This window comes from Anastrepha ludens, chromosome 3 (genome assembly GCF_028408465.1).
Source record: "Anastrepha ludens isolate Willacy chromosome 3, idAnaLude1.1, whole genome shotgun sequence".
NCBI classification, from domain to species: domain Eukaryota; kingdom Metazoa; phylum Arthropoda; class Insecta; order Diptera; family Tephritidae; genus Anastrepha; species Anastrepha ludens.
In genome coordinates, this window is record NC_071499.1 from 24,376,777 (window position 1) to 24,394,620 (window position 17,844).

A 17,844-nucleotide genomic window follows, 5' to 3' on the forward strand; every position below is an offset into this window, starting at 1 on the left:
CTGCCGCAATATCCCCCCCACAAGAGCTTTGTTTTTGTCCACCAATTGGCGTACGTGACTTTTAACACATACTTATGTGTTCTCCATGGGTGTGTGAGAAATACCAATGCCAAGACGAATTCATACAAGGTGTTGTGAGCAAATCATGGATTTGGTACTTTTTCTTGCTATTTGGTACTTTTTCTTGCTATTTGGTACCTTTTCTTGCTATTTGATGTTTTCAATATCAAATTGATACGGGTTTTTGTTGTTGTTTTGTTTGAAATTTTCCCATTCAAATATCAAAATTGCATAGAAATGCAGTTTTTGCTCTAGTGATTTCACCTTGTACAGATTCCAATGCAAGACCAATGCAGAGCGAACACATACTGCAGAGAACGTTAATGTAAATTAACTTGCGATAGTATGCAGAGAACGTTCATTTACATACTGTTGCAAAGTTGCTTTTCTCTATGTTTTAATTTTTACAATCTCTTATACATACATATATTCTTATTAAGTCTCTTTATGTTAATTTGAAGTGAAAAAAGTAACTTTTGTGATTCGACCTCTCAGTTTTGTTCTCCTTCAAATTCCCGTTGAACCTCCTCAGTTTAATCAATGTTCGTTTGTAGTTGTGTTGCATTATGCATCAAATTCGGTGTTAACGAATTGTGTTTCATATATTTTTGTTGCAATCGTAATAATTTTTTGTAAACAAAGATTTGATTGTAGCCTATAATACAAATATAATTTTGATGTTACTTCACTGCGTTAATTTGCAACCATTCATTTGTTGGTTTGTGTCTAGGATAAAGTGAAACCTAAATGAGCTTTTGTACATGTAATGAATGCTTTCTAATAAGACCGTGTTTACACAGGGCAACTTTTTTGCTTCAATTTTGGGAATTCTCTTTTGGTACTGCTCACGCATGGCAACTGCCTTGCTTATCAAAATAATTGACATTTCTGCTTTAGTGTTTATTAATTATGCTGATGTTCGATGCTATGAACACTTTCAAATACAAATACAGTTTTAACTTTCAAATACAAAACAAATACAATTTTAACGTTTTTGAGGAATTTTATGATTTTTTATTAAAGGTGTTAAATGCAACCAATGTCATAGGCATCGAAACTAAGCCCAACGTATAGTAGTCACGTTCAAAAGCAGCCGCATTTTATGGAGAAAAGGGAGATCAGATACAAATTTTCTAGGCATATATTATTATTATTAATTGTAATGGGTTTTAATGAAATTTTGGTTAAACCTGTGAAAATTTAAAATTATCATAGCTTTTCACAGCCAAATTCATCGAATAATTATTGTAGTAAAATTGAAAAAAACTTTTGAAAACCAACAAGTTTGTTCTGCTATATTTCTTGACGTAGCTAAGGCTTTTTGGGGATACCAAATTACAAATACAAGCAACTCCTTTCCGTACTGTCGAATGCAGCTTTGAAATCGACGAAAAGATGGTATGTGTCGATTCTCCTTTCATGGGTCTTTTCCAAGATTTGGCATATTGTGAATATTTGGTCGATGGTAGACTTTCCAGGTCTAAAGCCACACTGATAAGGTCCAATCAGTTGGTTCACGGTGGGCTTCAGCCTTTCACGCAATACGCTCGCTAGAACCTTATAGGCGATATTTAGAAGACTAATCTCGCGGTAATTGGCACAGATTGCAGGATCACTTATCTTAAGTGGATTCTTATCTTAAGTTGCAGTCGGCAGGCATGCTTTCATCCGACTATATTTTGCATAGAAGCTGATGCATGCACCTTACCAGCTCCTCGCCGTCATGTTTGAATAGCTCAGCCGGTAGTCTGTCGGCGCCCGCGGCTTTGTTGTTCTTTAGCCGTGATATTGCTATTCTCACCTCGTCATAGTCGGGTAGCGAAACGACAATTCCGTCGTCAACGATTGGGGTATCGGGATCTTCACCACGTAAAATAAATTCTCACAGTGAATAAAATGAACTGTCGATTTTAAAACTGACACAAAGATGATATATTACCAGATTTTCTATTTAACTATGGTGAAAAAGAAAATTGTGAGAGGGACATTGGACGTCGCATCAATTGGGGATTCGGCCGCCGAGTTCTGTACAATAATTTCACATGCATTCACACACTCGTCCGATCAGTCGTTGTTCAAACGGCATCGAAGGGCCATTGGTTGATTTTTTCGCATATCACCCACACAATCTCAGTTTTTTTCGTAAACACACCCAAGGACCGTCAGCCTATCAGCTGATTCTGTTAAATTCGCTCAGAGTCGAATAACGGTCTGCTATGTAGCTTACCTTTGTGGCTTCCCCGCCATATTACTAATTTCTCTACAGCCTAGCAGGGACGAGTTCCAGAGACAGAGATTTTTCTACCTCTAGCCTATTTAGTGCAGTGACAATTGACTCAGCCCTAACATCATTGAAAGCGACCTCTAAGTTCATAAAGGCCACCAAAGTGAATGGTTTCCTTTCCAGTGATTTCTCTACGGTCCCTAAGGCTGTTCCAGTAGATTTCCCTTTCAGGTAAACGTGCCGAGCTGGAGATAATGTGGCTTCAGAGTAACCTCGAATATGATAGGCGATCACTATCTCAAACACCTTCAGAATAAAAGACTTATAGCCCTGAAGTCCTTGGCTAATATGTGACCTCTCCTTCCTGCCTTAGGAATGAAGACCATCCTGATTTTCTTTGAGCAAGCGGGAACATGGTTTAAGGTAATACAAGCCAAAAAGATCTTATAAAGAGCAAGAACCAGCAAGATTTTAATCCTCTGAAGCCTCACTGGCATGATACCATCAATACCTGGAGATTTGAAGAGGGGAAAAGCATTCGATTACCCAGTTGATTCTGTTGACAGACAAGATAGATGTCAGGGAATCCTCAGGTAAACCCCTTCTGCCGACTCGTGCAATCATTACGAGCTGGAGCAATAGAATTTTGGGGAAATAGCCTTGTTACTTCACTATAATTGATAAGGTTCAAGGACGAGCATCTGTTCTTATAACCGGTGCGATGTCAATCACACCATCGAAATATGTGACATTAAACTTCCTTTCGGTAGATCTGCAGGCAATATATATTTGGCGCAGTTCGGCAATAAGGCTGCACACTCTAAGTAAGAGGTCAAACCCGGATTACGGTCACGGTAAAATCCTGGCTGGCATTTTGGAGCTACCCGGGCTGGTGGACTATGCACTCCCACCTACACTGGCCATTACAACGTTCACGATCCTTCTACTCTCAAGGAAAGAGTGGAAACGGGACGAGGTAAGACAGAACGAGTGTATCCATGTATACACAGATGGCTCAAAACTCGTAGACAGGGTGGGCGGAGGTATATGTGTATTCCGAACATCTGGGGATCTCCTTCAGTTTTCGGCTCCCTGACTACAGCAGTGTCTTTCAAGCTAAACTGATGGCAATAACGAAAGCCACGACACTGGTACACTTTGATGCGATACCTCGAGATGATATCTACATTTCCACTGATAGCCAAGCGGCGAGAAAATCCGTCACAAAACAGTTGACAACCTCCAAGGTAGCCATGAAATGCCGCACATCTTTTAGCGAGATGGCAGAGTCATTTCACCTAAAGGTAACATAGTTTCCTGACCATTGCGACATTGAGGGTAACTGCATAGCCCATCAGCTAGCGAGACTCGGCACTAAATTGTCTGATGAGACCACAGGCACTAGCATAGGCATACCCTTACAAACATGTAAGCTATTTATCTTTGAAGGAACTGTTAGAGCAGCGATTGAAAGCTGGCGTAATGAAACCACCTGCAGAATCGCCCGATAAATGTGGCCGCCTCTGAATGCTAAGCAGAAATAGGCACAGTCTTGTCTTAGCACATTGATTTCAGTCATAACGGGGCACTGTCTAATAGGCAGACACGACCCGAGGATGGCAGTTTTCCCTCCTTCTCAGCGCATACTATCGCTATTCCCACTAAAGTCCAGAATCGCAACAATGCCCTCAAATCGCTTACCGGCAGCACTTGAGCCAAAGACAAAGAAATGTTGCTATCGACATTTAAGGCAATTGACCGGCCGGGTGTAAACTATGCTGCGCCTGTCTGGTCGCCTGGAACCAGTGATTCGCTGTGAACGAACCTATAGACTTGTCAAAACTCTGCCATTAGGACTGCGACAGGATGAAGGAACATGATAAACTGCTCAGCAAGCAGTTACTGTTAGGGTGTTACTGCAGGTCCCACTTATGCAGACACCTGCTTGAGCCTGAGTCATCTCCCAGGCTTATCAGGAGGCACCTCCTTAAATACGCGGACGAGATCCAGGACAAAACAGACCGATAATTACTGGATCGGACAGTGTACAGGCAGACAATTAACGACATTCATCGGGAGACTCTTACCACCGACCCCCGAATGCCGTCATCGGAGTCCAATCACCACCCATTGCAGACGAAGAGCTCCAACTTCCCCGAGAGTCCCGCGTAACCTTGGCACAATTACGTTCTGGATCCAGAATCGACCCCGACATACCAAACATATGCCCGGCATGTGAAGGCACCCTGAACGTCACTAACCACCTTTTCACATGCCTTACTCGCAACCTACTCATCTTACACCCCTCTCCATCTGGACCCAAAGGGTCAGCAAGTTTCCTGGGCCTACTGTTAGATGAGCTAGACGAAGACGACCGGAGATTACAGAATTGAAAACGGAAAAACTAGTCATATATAGCAACAGTCGCTCTTATTTGGAAGCTTTAGGAAAATCGGAGCAATCCTAATGCCTTAATTGCATCAATTCATCAGCACCTGCACCTTCTTCGCCAGGAACACAGAATTGACTCCCACTGGGTCAAATCACACATCGGCATTGAAGGAAAAGAGCGCGCAGATGAGCAGGCAAAATAAGCTGCAAATCAAGGGGTCGATCTAGTACACACTGCATTTCCTTTAAGCTATGTGGAATACGGCAAATACGTCTTAAAATATTCGATTCATGACAGCAGGAGTATGCCGACGATTCCACTGGCTCCATTACAAAGACTTTCTTCCCAATTCTTGAAGATACTCAACCATACCGACAACTCTTTGGGATATCATTCGAATTGACACAGCTTTTTGGTCAGTCCATGGTTTCAATAAGGCACACTTAAAGCGATTCAAAATCATTGACGAAGACTGGTGTTCGTGTGACCAATTCACTGTGCAAAGTATGCATCATCTTTTGCACGACTGCCCACGCTTTCAGAGTGCACGACAGAGACACGAAACATTCTGTGCACAATATTCCAGCATTGAATATTAAACAAACTTCAAAGTTTCCTAGTTTGATAACATCATTTAATGATTTTGTCAAAAAAAAATTATTGATAATTTAAAAAACTTTAATACTTCAAACATTCCTACCTCATATCTTAATCATAATATATATATTAATTATCGAGAAAATGATGATAGACGAAGAAAAATGTAATGCCGTCTCAAATTTCGTGGAGGCTATTATCCGAAAAAAGAAGCGTGAAATGGAAAGTTATGCTGAAGAGCATTGAGCATAGGTTTCTCAAGACAAGCGACCCTGGACGCAGGGTGAGTAAGTAAGTGTCCTTCTTAGGATGCCGTCTTGGCCCTCTACCTCGAAGCAATGCGTAAAATCCAAGAGAAGAGGCGGGATATTTTTAGTGGAATCACGACACACGTAGGAGCGACGGTTACTTATGGTGCGAAGGCATTTTTAACTCAACCTCGCCACCAAAAAAAAACCAAAAAAGTCCAAAAGTCCAAAAAAGTCTCTGGACCCAAAAGGTTAGCAAGTTTCCTGGGCCCACCATTAGATGAGCTAGACGAAGTCGACCGGTGATTACACTACACTGAGAGGGCAAAGTTTTTGCAACAACAACAACAACCAGAGGATGATCGGAACCTTCTGTACCATTATCCTGCTCTATATAGCCGTAGGTTTACTATTCTAGGTAGACAAGTTTTTAATGAATTGCAAGATCTCAGTTCTGCAGAAAGCAGGGATATTCTACAAATTTTGAAATGTGGCACTGACTTTAGGGGACATAGGGAGCCTCAGTGTGTCCCACAGAGCAGCCGCCTCAACCTAACCTACTGCACCAAAAGATATTCAACCATCAATAGAAAGAATGAGGAAGCTTTATGCAGACTGACGAGTACTGGCGAAGGTCGCGGAGTATTTAGTGCTCATGGCGCCAGACTAGAACTGAATCATAGCTCACCACGGGCTGAAGGGACTGGAGGAACAGAAGAAAAGGCATATCCTCTAAAGTCCTCTCAGCAGTTTATGCAATGCATTTTCAGAGTTTTTATAAGAAATTTAATTATTTGTTTTTATTCGAAAACTCAAATAATTTTTTCTTCCAATCAACATTCTACAAAAGTCAACTTAAAAAAGAAGTAATTATTCTATTAGGGCAATAGTTGCTTATGATTTGATCACCGCTGTAAATTCTCCTATAACCTACACGCAAGTCATTAGTTGACTTCCACTTTGAACTCATAAAACTTTCCATATCGGAAATAATTTTAATTTATTATTATTATTTTTTGGCCTTTTTAAAACAAAGAAATATTTCACGCGCCTCAATAAGGGGATACTTAGCTCGGTTATCTTATTTATGACTTTGGAAAATTTTTCTATGATAAGGAAGTTTACAGGTAATCAAAAAGTAATTACTTCGATTTCCTGTTTAGTTTAGCCGAAAGTATAAATAACACCTAAACCTTTAAGTATAACCATATCCAAAATGGTGAAACTGGTTTTCGCTACAGTTACACTTTTGCTTCTAGCAAATACAGAGGCTCAATTCGAAAGCCGCTCCCCAAATCGATTCGGTCAAGGTGGTTCTGGTGGATTTGGCGGCTCTGGTGGATTTGGAGGCGCAGGTGGGTTTGGAGTCCCCGGTGGATTTGGACCTCCTGGAGGATCTGGTGGATTAGGTGGTAATGGTGGATTTGGTGGTAATGGTGGATTTGGGGGCCCTGGTGGATTTGGCCCTCCTGGAGGTTTCGGTGGCTCTGGTGGATTAGGTGGTTCTGGTGGATTTGGTCAGCCAGGTGGATTTGGCGGTTCTGGTGGATTTGGTGCTTCTGGTGGATTCGGCGGCTCTAGTAGATTTGGCGGATTTGGTGGACCAGGAGGATTCGGCGGCCCAGGTGGATTTGGCGGACCTGGTAGATTCGGCGGTCCAGGTGGATTCGGCGGCCCAGGTGGATTTGGTGGACCAGGTGGATTTGGCGGACCCGGTGGACCTGGTGGATTTGGCGGCCCTGGTGGACCCGGTGGTCCTCCTTCTTTTCTACGACCACGTCCTCCCCGTCCAATACCTCCACGTCCGCAACCACAGCCCCAACCCCAACCCCAACTACAGAGCTTGCGTCTTTGCAATCCCTCACAATTGGCTCAAAACAAGTGCCTCTATGCATTGGAAGTAGCCGCCAACAACTCCATCGATCTGAAGCTGCAATGCATCCAAGCCGATTCGTTTGAAACCTGTGTGTTTGTGGTTCAAAGTTCTGCGGCTGATTTGGTAGTGGCCGACGACGACGAATACAAGTCGGCACGGGAGGCGGGTCTAACACCGGTGCTCTATGCTCACGAACGCTTGTCGGACTATTATATAGCCGTGGCACCCAGAAATATTACACTTGTGGGATTGAACGAGGCAACCATGTGAGTGGCGCTTTAAAATTGTTGAAGTGTGGTACTTTTTGAAAACTTTTCATATATTTTCCATATATTTCTTCTCCTTCTAGAGGTGTGAACATTTCAACTGCGCGCGCTTTTCATGCGGCTGCTTTCTTTAATCGCCAACGTGGCCATGACACCTGTGCCGAGGTTATTGTGGGAAATGCAACTATTAATATTCGAAATACTGCCGAGTATACACCCACCGACGATGAGGTATTGATTTGCGCTAATCTCACAGTGGGCGCGTTCGCCGATAATAGCACGTGCAATGTCGAAGCCAGTTTGGAGCGTGCAGTTTTCGCAGCCAAACGGTGTGCTGCCAATTCCAATTTTAGGAGTCTCCTTCAAAATGTCTTCAATACGCTGATATCGAGCTTGGGTCCACAGAGTGCAAACTGGAATTTCTTTAGTGATTTCAACAATGCTACTGATCTTATCTTCAAGGTAAGTGATTTGGGGGGAGGGGAGCAAAGTGGGATGGCAGATGGGCAATGCAAAGCAAGTCTTTGTGACAAATTGAAAATTACACTCCACGCTGCAGTGCAGGCAGTGCTATCAGCTGCGGCAGGGTATTCCCGGGCAAAAGTGTATATCTGCATATGTATGTATGTATGCATCTATGGCAAATGTGGTTGTTCAGCAATTGTTTGCTTTGAAAAAACATGCTTTTGCCATTTGTATTTGATAGCGAGGCCGAAAAGGTCAGCGAGCTCTGCAAATTTCATTTTCTGTTTGCATTTATAAGATTTGTTACACCAAATGTTCTTAAAGTTAAAGATAACTGTACTCCGGGAATAACTAAGACGCGTTGAAAACCTCGCTTGTGAAAGCAATTAACAATAAGCAATTGGATTAGGCAGAGCAAAAAGAGAAAGGAGGCGGGTAGTAAGACAGAGATCGGCTAACATTTCTGAATTGAATTTTGCCGTCTTCCGTAGATTTGGGTATTCTAAATGATTCCTATTGTAAAATATATATTGTTGTTGTTGTCGTAGCAGCAAAAACATTCCTCATACATATACGGGAATGTTGCTGAAGGGGCAGTCCTTGGCCGGATATAAGTACGGGTCGTTCCGGTGCGAAGAACTTCAAATTACTGCTTAGGTAGATATGTCGGTAGGTTGGTTGTCGTAATGACACACTTAGACCTGTCTAAAGTACTACTTTCTTTACTGAAATATTCCCTGGTTGGGTTCGTTTAGCTTAGGCTATGTTGCTTTAGGTCAGGTTAGGTTAGGGTGGCTGTTGTGAAATTACTAAAAAATGCATAAGCAAAGCGATATCTATCGATCCTGCATATTTGATCCGCTAGTTGGTGGATGAAAACTTCGAAGCCCACTGGTTTCACTTTCGAAAACGTCGATGTACAGTTAATGTGCGAATTGAATTATTTAAATATTAAACTAGCGGCTTGTTCTCTAAACAGATTTCACAAAAAAAGTCAGTGCTGTGTTTAAGTCACAATGGCATGCTTTATCATCCCAGCAGTTAGGCATTCAAAAGCAATGTAGCTTCCAAGCTCTCGGAACACTTTCGTTTAATTTTTGGGCAGAAAAAGCTAATATTTATTAATATAATATAATAGTTTTTCAAAAAATATTCTTAAAAAAGTTTTCGAAAACCCATAATGCAAAAATTTTGAAACGTACGCATTATCTTTCAAATAACCCCAAAGAAAGAAGTCCAACGGTGTCGTTGACGTTTAAATGTGGTTCACATTCAACATCGGCCCTTGAAATTTAACCACCGTTTATATAGGTATATGATCTATTCCCGAAACAGAATTTGTAACAATCACTTTTTTGTGTTTAAAAAAGGAATACTCGAAGTTAGAGTTACCTATAGATGGGTTTTATTTTGTTTATTTATTTAGTAGAAATATTAGGTGCGCAACTAAGTTCCCGCTGTTTGTCAATAGATGCTGCCAGTAGTGTGGGCTAGTCGATTCTAACGTCATAAACCAAGCTCAGATATATGGTAAACAAACTGCTTCCACACATTACTGATTTTGTTTTGGTATCATATAATTTTGGTTTTGTGAAAATGTCTGATTTTGTGCCGAATAATCGTCATTTGCGGGAGGTGTTGATTTTCCTCTTTCATTCGAAAAAAAACGGCGACTGAAGCGCATCGAGAGCTACAAAAAGTGTATGGAGATGCTTCTTTAAGTGAAACAACAATACGAGATTGGTTTTGTCGCTTCAAAGACCTCGTGAAGGAAGGCCAAGACCTTCGTCCTCGTGAAGGCAGGCCAAAAACCTTCGAAGACGCTGAATTGGAGGAATTGCTCAATGAGGATCCGCGTCAAATACAAAAAGAGCGTGCTTCAGTATTAGGAGTTACCCGCCAATCCATTTCCAAGCGATTGCAATGATTCAGAAACAGGGGGCTTGGGTTCCTTATGAGTTAAAACCAAGGGATGTTGAACGTCATTTTTTCGCCTGTGAACAACTGCTCCAGCGGCAAAAAAGGAAGGGTTTTCTTCATCGCATCGTGGCGGCTGATGAAAAATGGATTCACTACAGCAATTCAAAGAAAAGAAAGTCATGGGGCCTGCCCGGTCATGCTTCTCCGTCGGTTATGCTATGTATTTGGTGGGACCAAGTTGGTGTTATTTATTATGAACGGTTGAAACTAAGCGAAGCCATCACTGGGATCGGAATTGACTTCAATTGATGCTATTTAGCCGAGCACTGCGCGAGAAGCGGCCGCAATACGCGGAGCGGCATGAAAAAGTGATTCTACAGCATGACAACGCTCGGCCTCACGTTGCCAAACCCGTTAAAACCCCATCTGGAAACACTGAAATGGGAAATCCTACCCCACCCGCCATATTCTCCAGATATTGCGCCGTCCGATTATCACTTATTCCGATCGATGGCACATGGTCCAGCTGACCAGCAGTTCCATTCGTATGAAGACATCAAAAATGGCTTGATCCGTGGATAGCCTCAAAGATGAACAGTTTTACCGCGACGGTATACGAGATCTACCAGAAAGATGGGGAAAAGTAATATAGTAGCCAGCGATGGGCAATACTTTTAATGATTCACTTGTAACCATTTTTTCAGAATAAAGTTGTATTTTCTTCAAAAAAAAACAGTGAGAACTTAGTTGCGCACCTAATACAATTATAAATAATTATATTAAAATAACCGAAAAGGCACTAGCAACTAAGACTATAGGCCAGCAGAGCAAGAATTAATTGCCACCAAAAATGAATTGTATTGGGTGGACTGGCATTAATCGATTAGAAACTTTTTTTATTTTAATTTCTTTAGTTATAATTTTTCCGGTGGTTATATAGATATATATAAGAAAGAAATTAAATTATATGTATATTAGGGTGTCCCAGGCTACAAGGGGGAATTTTTTTTTTTCGGAATTTCAATACGCATACCCTTTATTTTTTTTCCATTTGACTCTAAAAACTTAAATATAAAATTTTATTGAGATCGGATGTCATTAACCCGTGTCGACTTGATGTCAAACTTTAAGTTTACAAGTTAGTATGAAAGCTATAGGCTCACAATAGAGAAAAGTTTAATTGAATTTTTAGATTAGTTAAATAAATAAAAATAAAACACATATTCCGTATTTATTTTCTTTTTATTATAAAAGGGACATCAATCATCGAATTTTCTTTTCAAAGTTTGCTTTTTACAGTCGGGATATACCTGTCTGTGTTCTTGTACGCAACGTAATAAAAATTGTTTTTGCTCCTCTTGAACAGTGATCAAACCATGGAAGTCTTGCATTAACTTAACCGCTCTTTCTGCCGTATCATTAACTGCTTTCAGTCCTAGCAGCTTCTTTTTAGCCTGTAGAAAAGAATCATCATTTGACCACGAAGAGGGGCACTTGTTCAGAAAACTGTCGGCAATTTGTAGTCGATTAAACAGGAGCTTGCTTTTGACAGAGACGAAGACATCAATGTTTCTCTCTGAAATTAAAACAGATAGATCAGTTATCAATTATACCAATTAGCAAACTTAGTCATAGAACAAAATCCAAGCTTAATTAACGTACCAAAAAGTGGGCTACAGAATTCTTCTTTGGATGCAATGTAACGTTTATTGTGGGCTGTTGGGTTTTCTCTAGTTAAGTTAGCAATCATTTTTACTTTAGTTTCTAGATCGACATCATCAACAAATAAAGCCAGAATAGATACTTCATCTGTCAAATACCACAAATGCTGGCAAAACTTCTGCAAAGCTGCTTTTGAATTGCTTTTGTCTATTGTTTCGTAATTTTTCATGGCCTTCAAAAAACACAAATCCTGATACGGCGCCTTTACTGCTAAAATACATTGGAGCCAGGGTTTTACGTAGGATGTCACGATGAACAGACATACGTGCAACAGAGCTGCCTTATCCTTGTTTGAAATTCTGAATTGAGAGCTAAGTAACGATATTTTTAATGAATAAATGGCTCTCGCCATCCATCGAGCCTGGTGTATAGCACCTGGAGGCCGAATCTTATATTTCTTCTCTGAATCTCCGCCAAGAAATATAATTGAAAGCTCAATTAATTCGCGATAGTCATCTCTAACGATTTCTTTGGTTAATTCAGTTTTGTAGAATTCTAGCAGCTTGTCAATTTCCGAAACATTAAAACAACATAGCTTTTCTGTACAGCTTTGTTTTTTCTCGGGATCGATATTTTTCCAGTTTTCTCGGAATTTCTTGAATAATGGGATGTCTGGGCTTGTAGTTACTTGACTGATTTTCGCTTCAAACACGCCTTTAACCCTAGAGTACGAAACATATTTTACTTACGTTGTAACGAATGATTGTCTAATCGACGACGAATTTTTGAAGTGAAAACTTCTTTAGAATCGTTGGGAGTGATTTGAGGAAAAGTGAAACGAAAAAGCGACCCTCTTGGCTACGAAGCGTTATATTATATGTTGATATAAAAGTAGCGACGAACTAAATAAAAATAACTTTTATTTTTTCTTATGATTCGAACCAAGGATTTTGGATCGGAAGTTCACATTGCTAGTCGCTCGGCTACCGCGCCATGCTGTCATCGCTGGCCTAAAAGTTATTTAGTTACGAAGCGTTATATTATATGTTGATATAAATAATTTTTGTGAGCGTGTAATTCTCAAAAGGTTTATTAGAAAATCTATTGAAGTAGGTAGTGTGGTATCTGTTCCTATCAGCTTAACATCTGATAGATCCTCCATCGGAGGGCAACAAATGTTAAACTGATTTTTGGAGATGGGCGGAGTGTTTTAGGGGCCTGCTCCATCTCTGCCACGGTTTGACCCGGTATTGCAGTACCGCCGGGATTTCGGCGTTGAATAAATACAAAAAGAAATATACAAATACATTTAGCTTCGGTGGGAAGAGACATACATTTTTATATGAATACAAATAGACGAAAATGGAAGAAATTTGTAAGTCTGTTTCTTCGGTCCGTTTGGGTATTTTTTTTTGACAACATCGAAACCAAAGCATTTGTATCATATTTTATCTATCATAAGCCACTCGTATCATTTGTTGAAATTGAAAACATTGAGGATGAATAATGATAAAATGAAGAAAATAAAATATGAACTTTATAGCAATATTATAATGAACCTATAATTATCCCGCTCCTAATGCTGCTTTCGTCTTATTCTCTCTCAGTTTGTTTTACGGAAGGTTTCATTTCTATCCCGTCTAACCGTTAGACTGGTATTTTTTTTAATTGACTACAGCTATAGCTTAAAACCAAACATAATCTGTTAATAAATGATTTTAATTATTTTGACATCCGATTAATCTATATAAACAAGAAATTCAATTTTTATTCATAGGGAAAGGATTTATTTAATTTTTGTACTAACTCATTTCATGTTGTACAAAATTTTGAGATCATAAAAAATGCAACTAAATATTATTGTAAAACAAAAATAAACAAATAAAAGCAGTAAAAACTTAAAAATTACACATTCTTAGCTTGAAAAAAAGTTAAAGAAAAGTTCAAAAAATTATCACATTGATCAAGAGTCACACAGTTCAACTTTGTGCTCTCCACATATATGTAGGTTTTTCGCATTTATTACATTTTGACTTCGTCATTCGTCGTTTTTAGTACGGACATGATCTGCACATGCTTCTTTTATTTTCTTTTTTATCCTTTTTGGTTAACTCCCCGTTGTTTTTACTGCAATTCGGAGTAACAATGCTTTCAATATTTGCTCTTGTCTTGCTAAGTAACTTTGGCATTTCCAGTCTTTCTTTTTGCCATGGTTCAACAAGACTCTTGTGGAGCTCTTTCATGAATTGTCTACGGTTGAGAGGTTTTATTCCGGCAGTAAACATATTGTGTGTATAAATTACGTAGCTGTTAATAAATGCTATATTTAGCATACCATAAAATATACACATTGGCCATCTATTTGTCTTTCGTGAACACGACATGACACTGCACATTTGGTCCAGCGTATCGACTCCGCCTTTTGTTGAGTTATAAAATTCGATCATATGCGGCTTTTTATTATCAATATTAACCGTTCCTTCCTCATTGCATGATGACAACAGACACACAACTTTATTGGGCTTTGGTTTATATGAAAGTAATGTCAATTCCTGGTCGTAGCAGAAAATCGAAGTTTGGCATTTACGTCCTTTCATGTTCAGCAGCTCTTTGGGTATTTCTTTTTTATTCTTACGCAAGGTTCCTACAAGTGTTAGATTATACGGTGACCTAAATAGCGATTTTGCCAAGGGAACCGAAGTAAACCAGTTATCCATCGTTACATTTCTGTTTGTTCCTTGAATGCTTTTTGTAAGTTCCTTCACATAATATTCTCCAATCGGTATATTTCCTCTACTTGAATCCTTTCCCAAATATGGTATAGCATTAACCATATACTTAGTGCCGCTGTCACACATCATAATAATTTTTAAGCCATACTTAGCTGGCTTGTTGGGTATGTACATGCGAAAAGACGATCTACCTCTAAATGCCAGGAGTTGTTCATCTATTGTTACATAATTACCTGGAATATAGTTTTCAATACACTTTTGTATAAAAGAATCCCAAACGTTTCTAATTGGAGCAAATTTGTCAGAGACGCTTTGGATACGATGCGTTTTGTCATCAAATCTTAAACGTGTTTGAAGAAACAAAAAACGGTCTTTACTCATCGTTGCCACATATCGTGATCCAGAATAAGTACTATCAAAGAGCTCTCTAGCGGCGAGATGATTATCTCTTCTTGCAGCTGAGAGGACTAATATTCCAAGCAGAGCTTTTATTTCCTTTGCGTTTGTTATTCTATTTGTGGCTGTAGCAGATTTAGAATTATTGTGTCTTAAATTTATTTCGGCATTTGTCCATTGTACAATTTCGTTTAATATTTCCTCACTTATAAACATTTCAAAACATTTAAGGGGATCAACGATATTTTTGCAGTTGTGAGTAGGTCCACGAGCTTTGTGCACTATGTTACATGCTGTATGATGAGATTTAGGCTTAACGGTTGACCATTTGTGGAGGTTTTTTCCACGTAATATATTTTTCGAAAATGTTATGATGTGTGTATTCGGTCTTAATCCCAAGTTTTGTGAACTAGTTGCTTCTTCAGTTTCATTTGATATTTCAATATCACTGCCTGAGTTTCTAGAAACAAACGGGGAAACATTGTCTTCTTCTGATTCAGAAGAAGTTTTTGAAAAGCTGTCGTCACTTAACACCACGTCGCTTTCGTCTGCATCGCCTTCAATTACATCCTCATTATCAGAATAATCACAACACTCAAAAAACTTTTCAATTTCATTATCGGTTAATGTTTTTTTATTATAGCCATTTTGTTTTTCAACTAAAGTAAAAAAGGACAAAGTAAATAATTCCGCAATATAAAAATACAAATAAGCAATGATATTAATCCAGACATAAAAGTCACGCTAGTACTAACCTTCGACGATTCGACGAGCACAAAACAAAAATAAGTAATGTTCTAGCAACGCGGTTTAAAAAACACGACTGCTTGCAACAAGAGGCAATGACCTACTAACACCATGCAAAATTTGAGAGTGTTAGACACACACATTTAAAAGCAATTTAGTAAAAAAAAAAACAATGTTCGTCGAATCGTCGATCATTCGTACTCCAGGGTTAAGTACTAATTCGTAAACGTGATGACGGCAAGCAAAAATAAGCACTTCTCTACCCAGTTTTTGTTCGAGAAGCACACATGCTCCATTTATGCGGCCTGTGTTAGAAGCAGTAGTATCACAACAGAGAATCTGCGCTTTGTCTTCAAGGTTCCAGTTCGTAATAGCATCCCAAACTGCGTCTGCCTGTTCCTGTCGAGCTATCCAATTTAAGAACAGCAATAATTTGTTCTTTATTATCGTACGTAATAACTACCGGTAGGCGTTCTTCTTTACATTTACGTGAATCTACAGCTGGCAACAGTTTTCCGTCCCAGTGGACAGTTACCGTGTCCGGGACCTAGTTTTGAAAATCAATTTTTATAGCTTCAGCCCGTTCTTTTCGCATTTCCGTACGAACTCTATGGATAGAGGACTTGCTTATAGGGAATTCATCCGTATTGTGCCCAAGAGCCTCAATAGTAGCTTCAATTATAAAGACAGAATCCCTCACACTTAACTGACACCTGTCTAATGCGGCAACTAACTTGGGAGTTATGATATTTTTCCGCATAGAAGTTTTATCGGGCTGAGAGGAGGCTTCTCTTGCGCTGGGCCTATTTTCTTCTAATTCTATTATTTCAGAATCAGAAGATGACTTTTCTAGTAGTGGTTCGCAAGTTGATGTTGATGGTGCTAAGGATGAACAATTTTTAGCACGTCGCTTTTCCTCCTCGATGATTCTAAGGCGTGTCTTTTCCTCTTTGTTTGTTAGTTTTTTGTCCACTCCGGCTAAGTGACCGGGCCGACCTGGTTCTCTTTGGCGCTGCAAGAAGATCTTATCTTCATTTATTTTAATCGATTGAAGAGCATTGGCATGTGCGATGTCAAACAAATTGTTTAAGTTTGAAACAAACTCCTGTCGACGCTGTTCAAACACTTCTTGAGTTTTTTTCGCATTTTTTTGCAATTCTCTCCAAACTTGGTATAAGTTAACTAGGTTCTCAACACAGTTAGATATTGATCTGGTCGGTATACGTGCCTTTTCCCAATAAATAATACACTCACGAATTGTGAGATTTGCACTTTCATTGACACTTAAGTTCACTTCACGAATATTATAGAACAAAACTGCCAGTACTTGCCCGTTAGAGGGAAGTTTAGAACCGGTAATTTGATGTTTTACGTCCCCTATTAAAAATATCTCCTTCTTGGAACTTCGTAACTCCACTGACATGTTGACTACATGAAAAAACCGCGATTACTAATAAAACAAACAAGTAATTACACGCAATCAATCCGACACTTTGCGCGCGCCGTACTATACAAGTACCGTTAGGTTTCCGCGCAACTCGGCACGGGTTACCTTGATTCTAAATAAACGAAACTTTATTTTTAGATGTTTTGAGACCATTCAAACAAATTTAGAGGGTATGCGTTAAAAAAAAACACTTTAATTTTTTTGGGACACCCTAATGTACATATATGTACTAGAAGAAATTTATTAAAGCGTAAAAACTCTTTTTTTCTTAAATTATAGAACAACACAATCGGATTTTCGGAAAGCCCTGTCTACATTAATGGCGTTACTGAGGAGGTATTCAACGATTTGCTCTGCAATACAGGGAGCCAGTAACATTTTCAAGCGAACTGGAGTGAGCAAATTTAAATTTAAAATTCTTTATATGAATGTGCATACACACATAATATATGTACATAATAATTATTATACAATATATAACAACTATCAGAAAAAATAAATTTATATATCCCAATGTTTTAATCGATCTCGTGACCTGCTGCTAGTTTAATTTAATTCAATCGAAATGTCTTTTCCACAAGTTTACATTTTGATGGGAAAAAACCAGTTTGAACACTGAGATTTATATGCAGACATGCAGATATGCACATACATATACACGAGGTATGTTCAAAAAGTATCGCGAATTTTGTGTTTTTTTCAAAAATTATTTATTTATTCATTAATATCTATTTTGTCCCTTTCAAAGAGATCCCCATGAGATTTTATGCACTTGTGCCAACTTTGTTCCAATCTTCGAAGCACTTGAAAAA

At 39.2% G+C, this 17,844-nt stretch overlaps 1 protein-coding gene and 1 pseudogene across 1 annotated transcript; both read left to right on the forward strand.

Moving 5' to 3' along the window:
• Positions 1–6,714: 6,714 nt before the first annotated feature.
• On the forward strand, positions 6,715–17,554 carry LOC128857182 (transferrin-like). The gene is made up of 3 exons (XM_054092818.1): positions 6,715–7,663; positions 7,747–8,125; positions 17,312–17,554. The coding sequence occupies exons 1-3, from the start codon at positions 6,738–6,740 to the stop codon at positions 17,405–17,407; spliced, it is 1,401 nt and encodes a 466-aa protein (XP_053948793.1). The 5' UTR covers positions 6,715–6,737; the 3' UTR covers positions 17,408–17,554.
• Positions 12,808–12,992, forward strand: LOC128859458 (U2 spliceosomal RNA; annotated as a pseudogene).
• Positions 17,555–17,844: the final 290 nt, after the last annotated feature.

Bases quoted from the DNA above. Each gene is read 5' to 3' on its own strand.
- LOC128857182 (XM_054092818.1), top strand. From the start codon at position 6,738: ATGGTGAAACTGGTTTTCGCTACAGTTACACTTTTGCTTCTAGCAAAT. The intron at 7,664-7,746 runs GTGAGTGGCGCT...TTCTCCTTCTAG, and splicing joins GGATTGAACGAGGCAACCAT to AGGTGTGAACATTTCAACTG. The intron at 8,126-17,311 runs GTAAGTGATTTG...CTTAAATTATAG, and splicing joins CTACTGATCTTATCTTCAAG to AACAACACAATCGGATTTTC.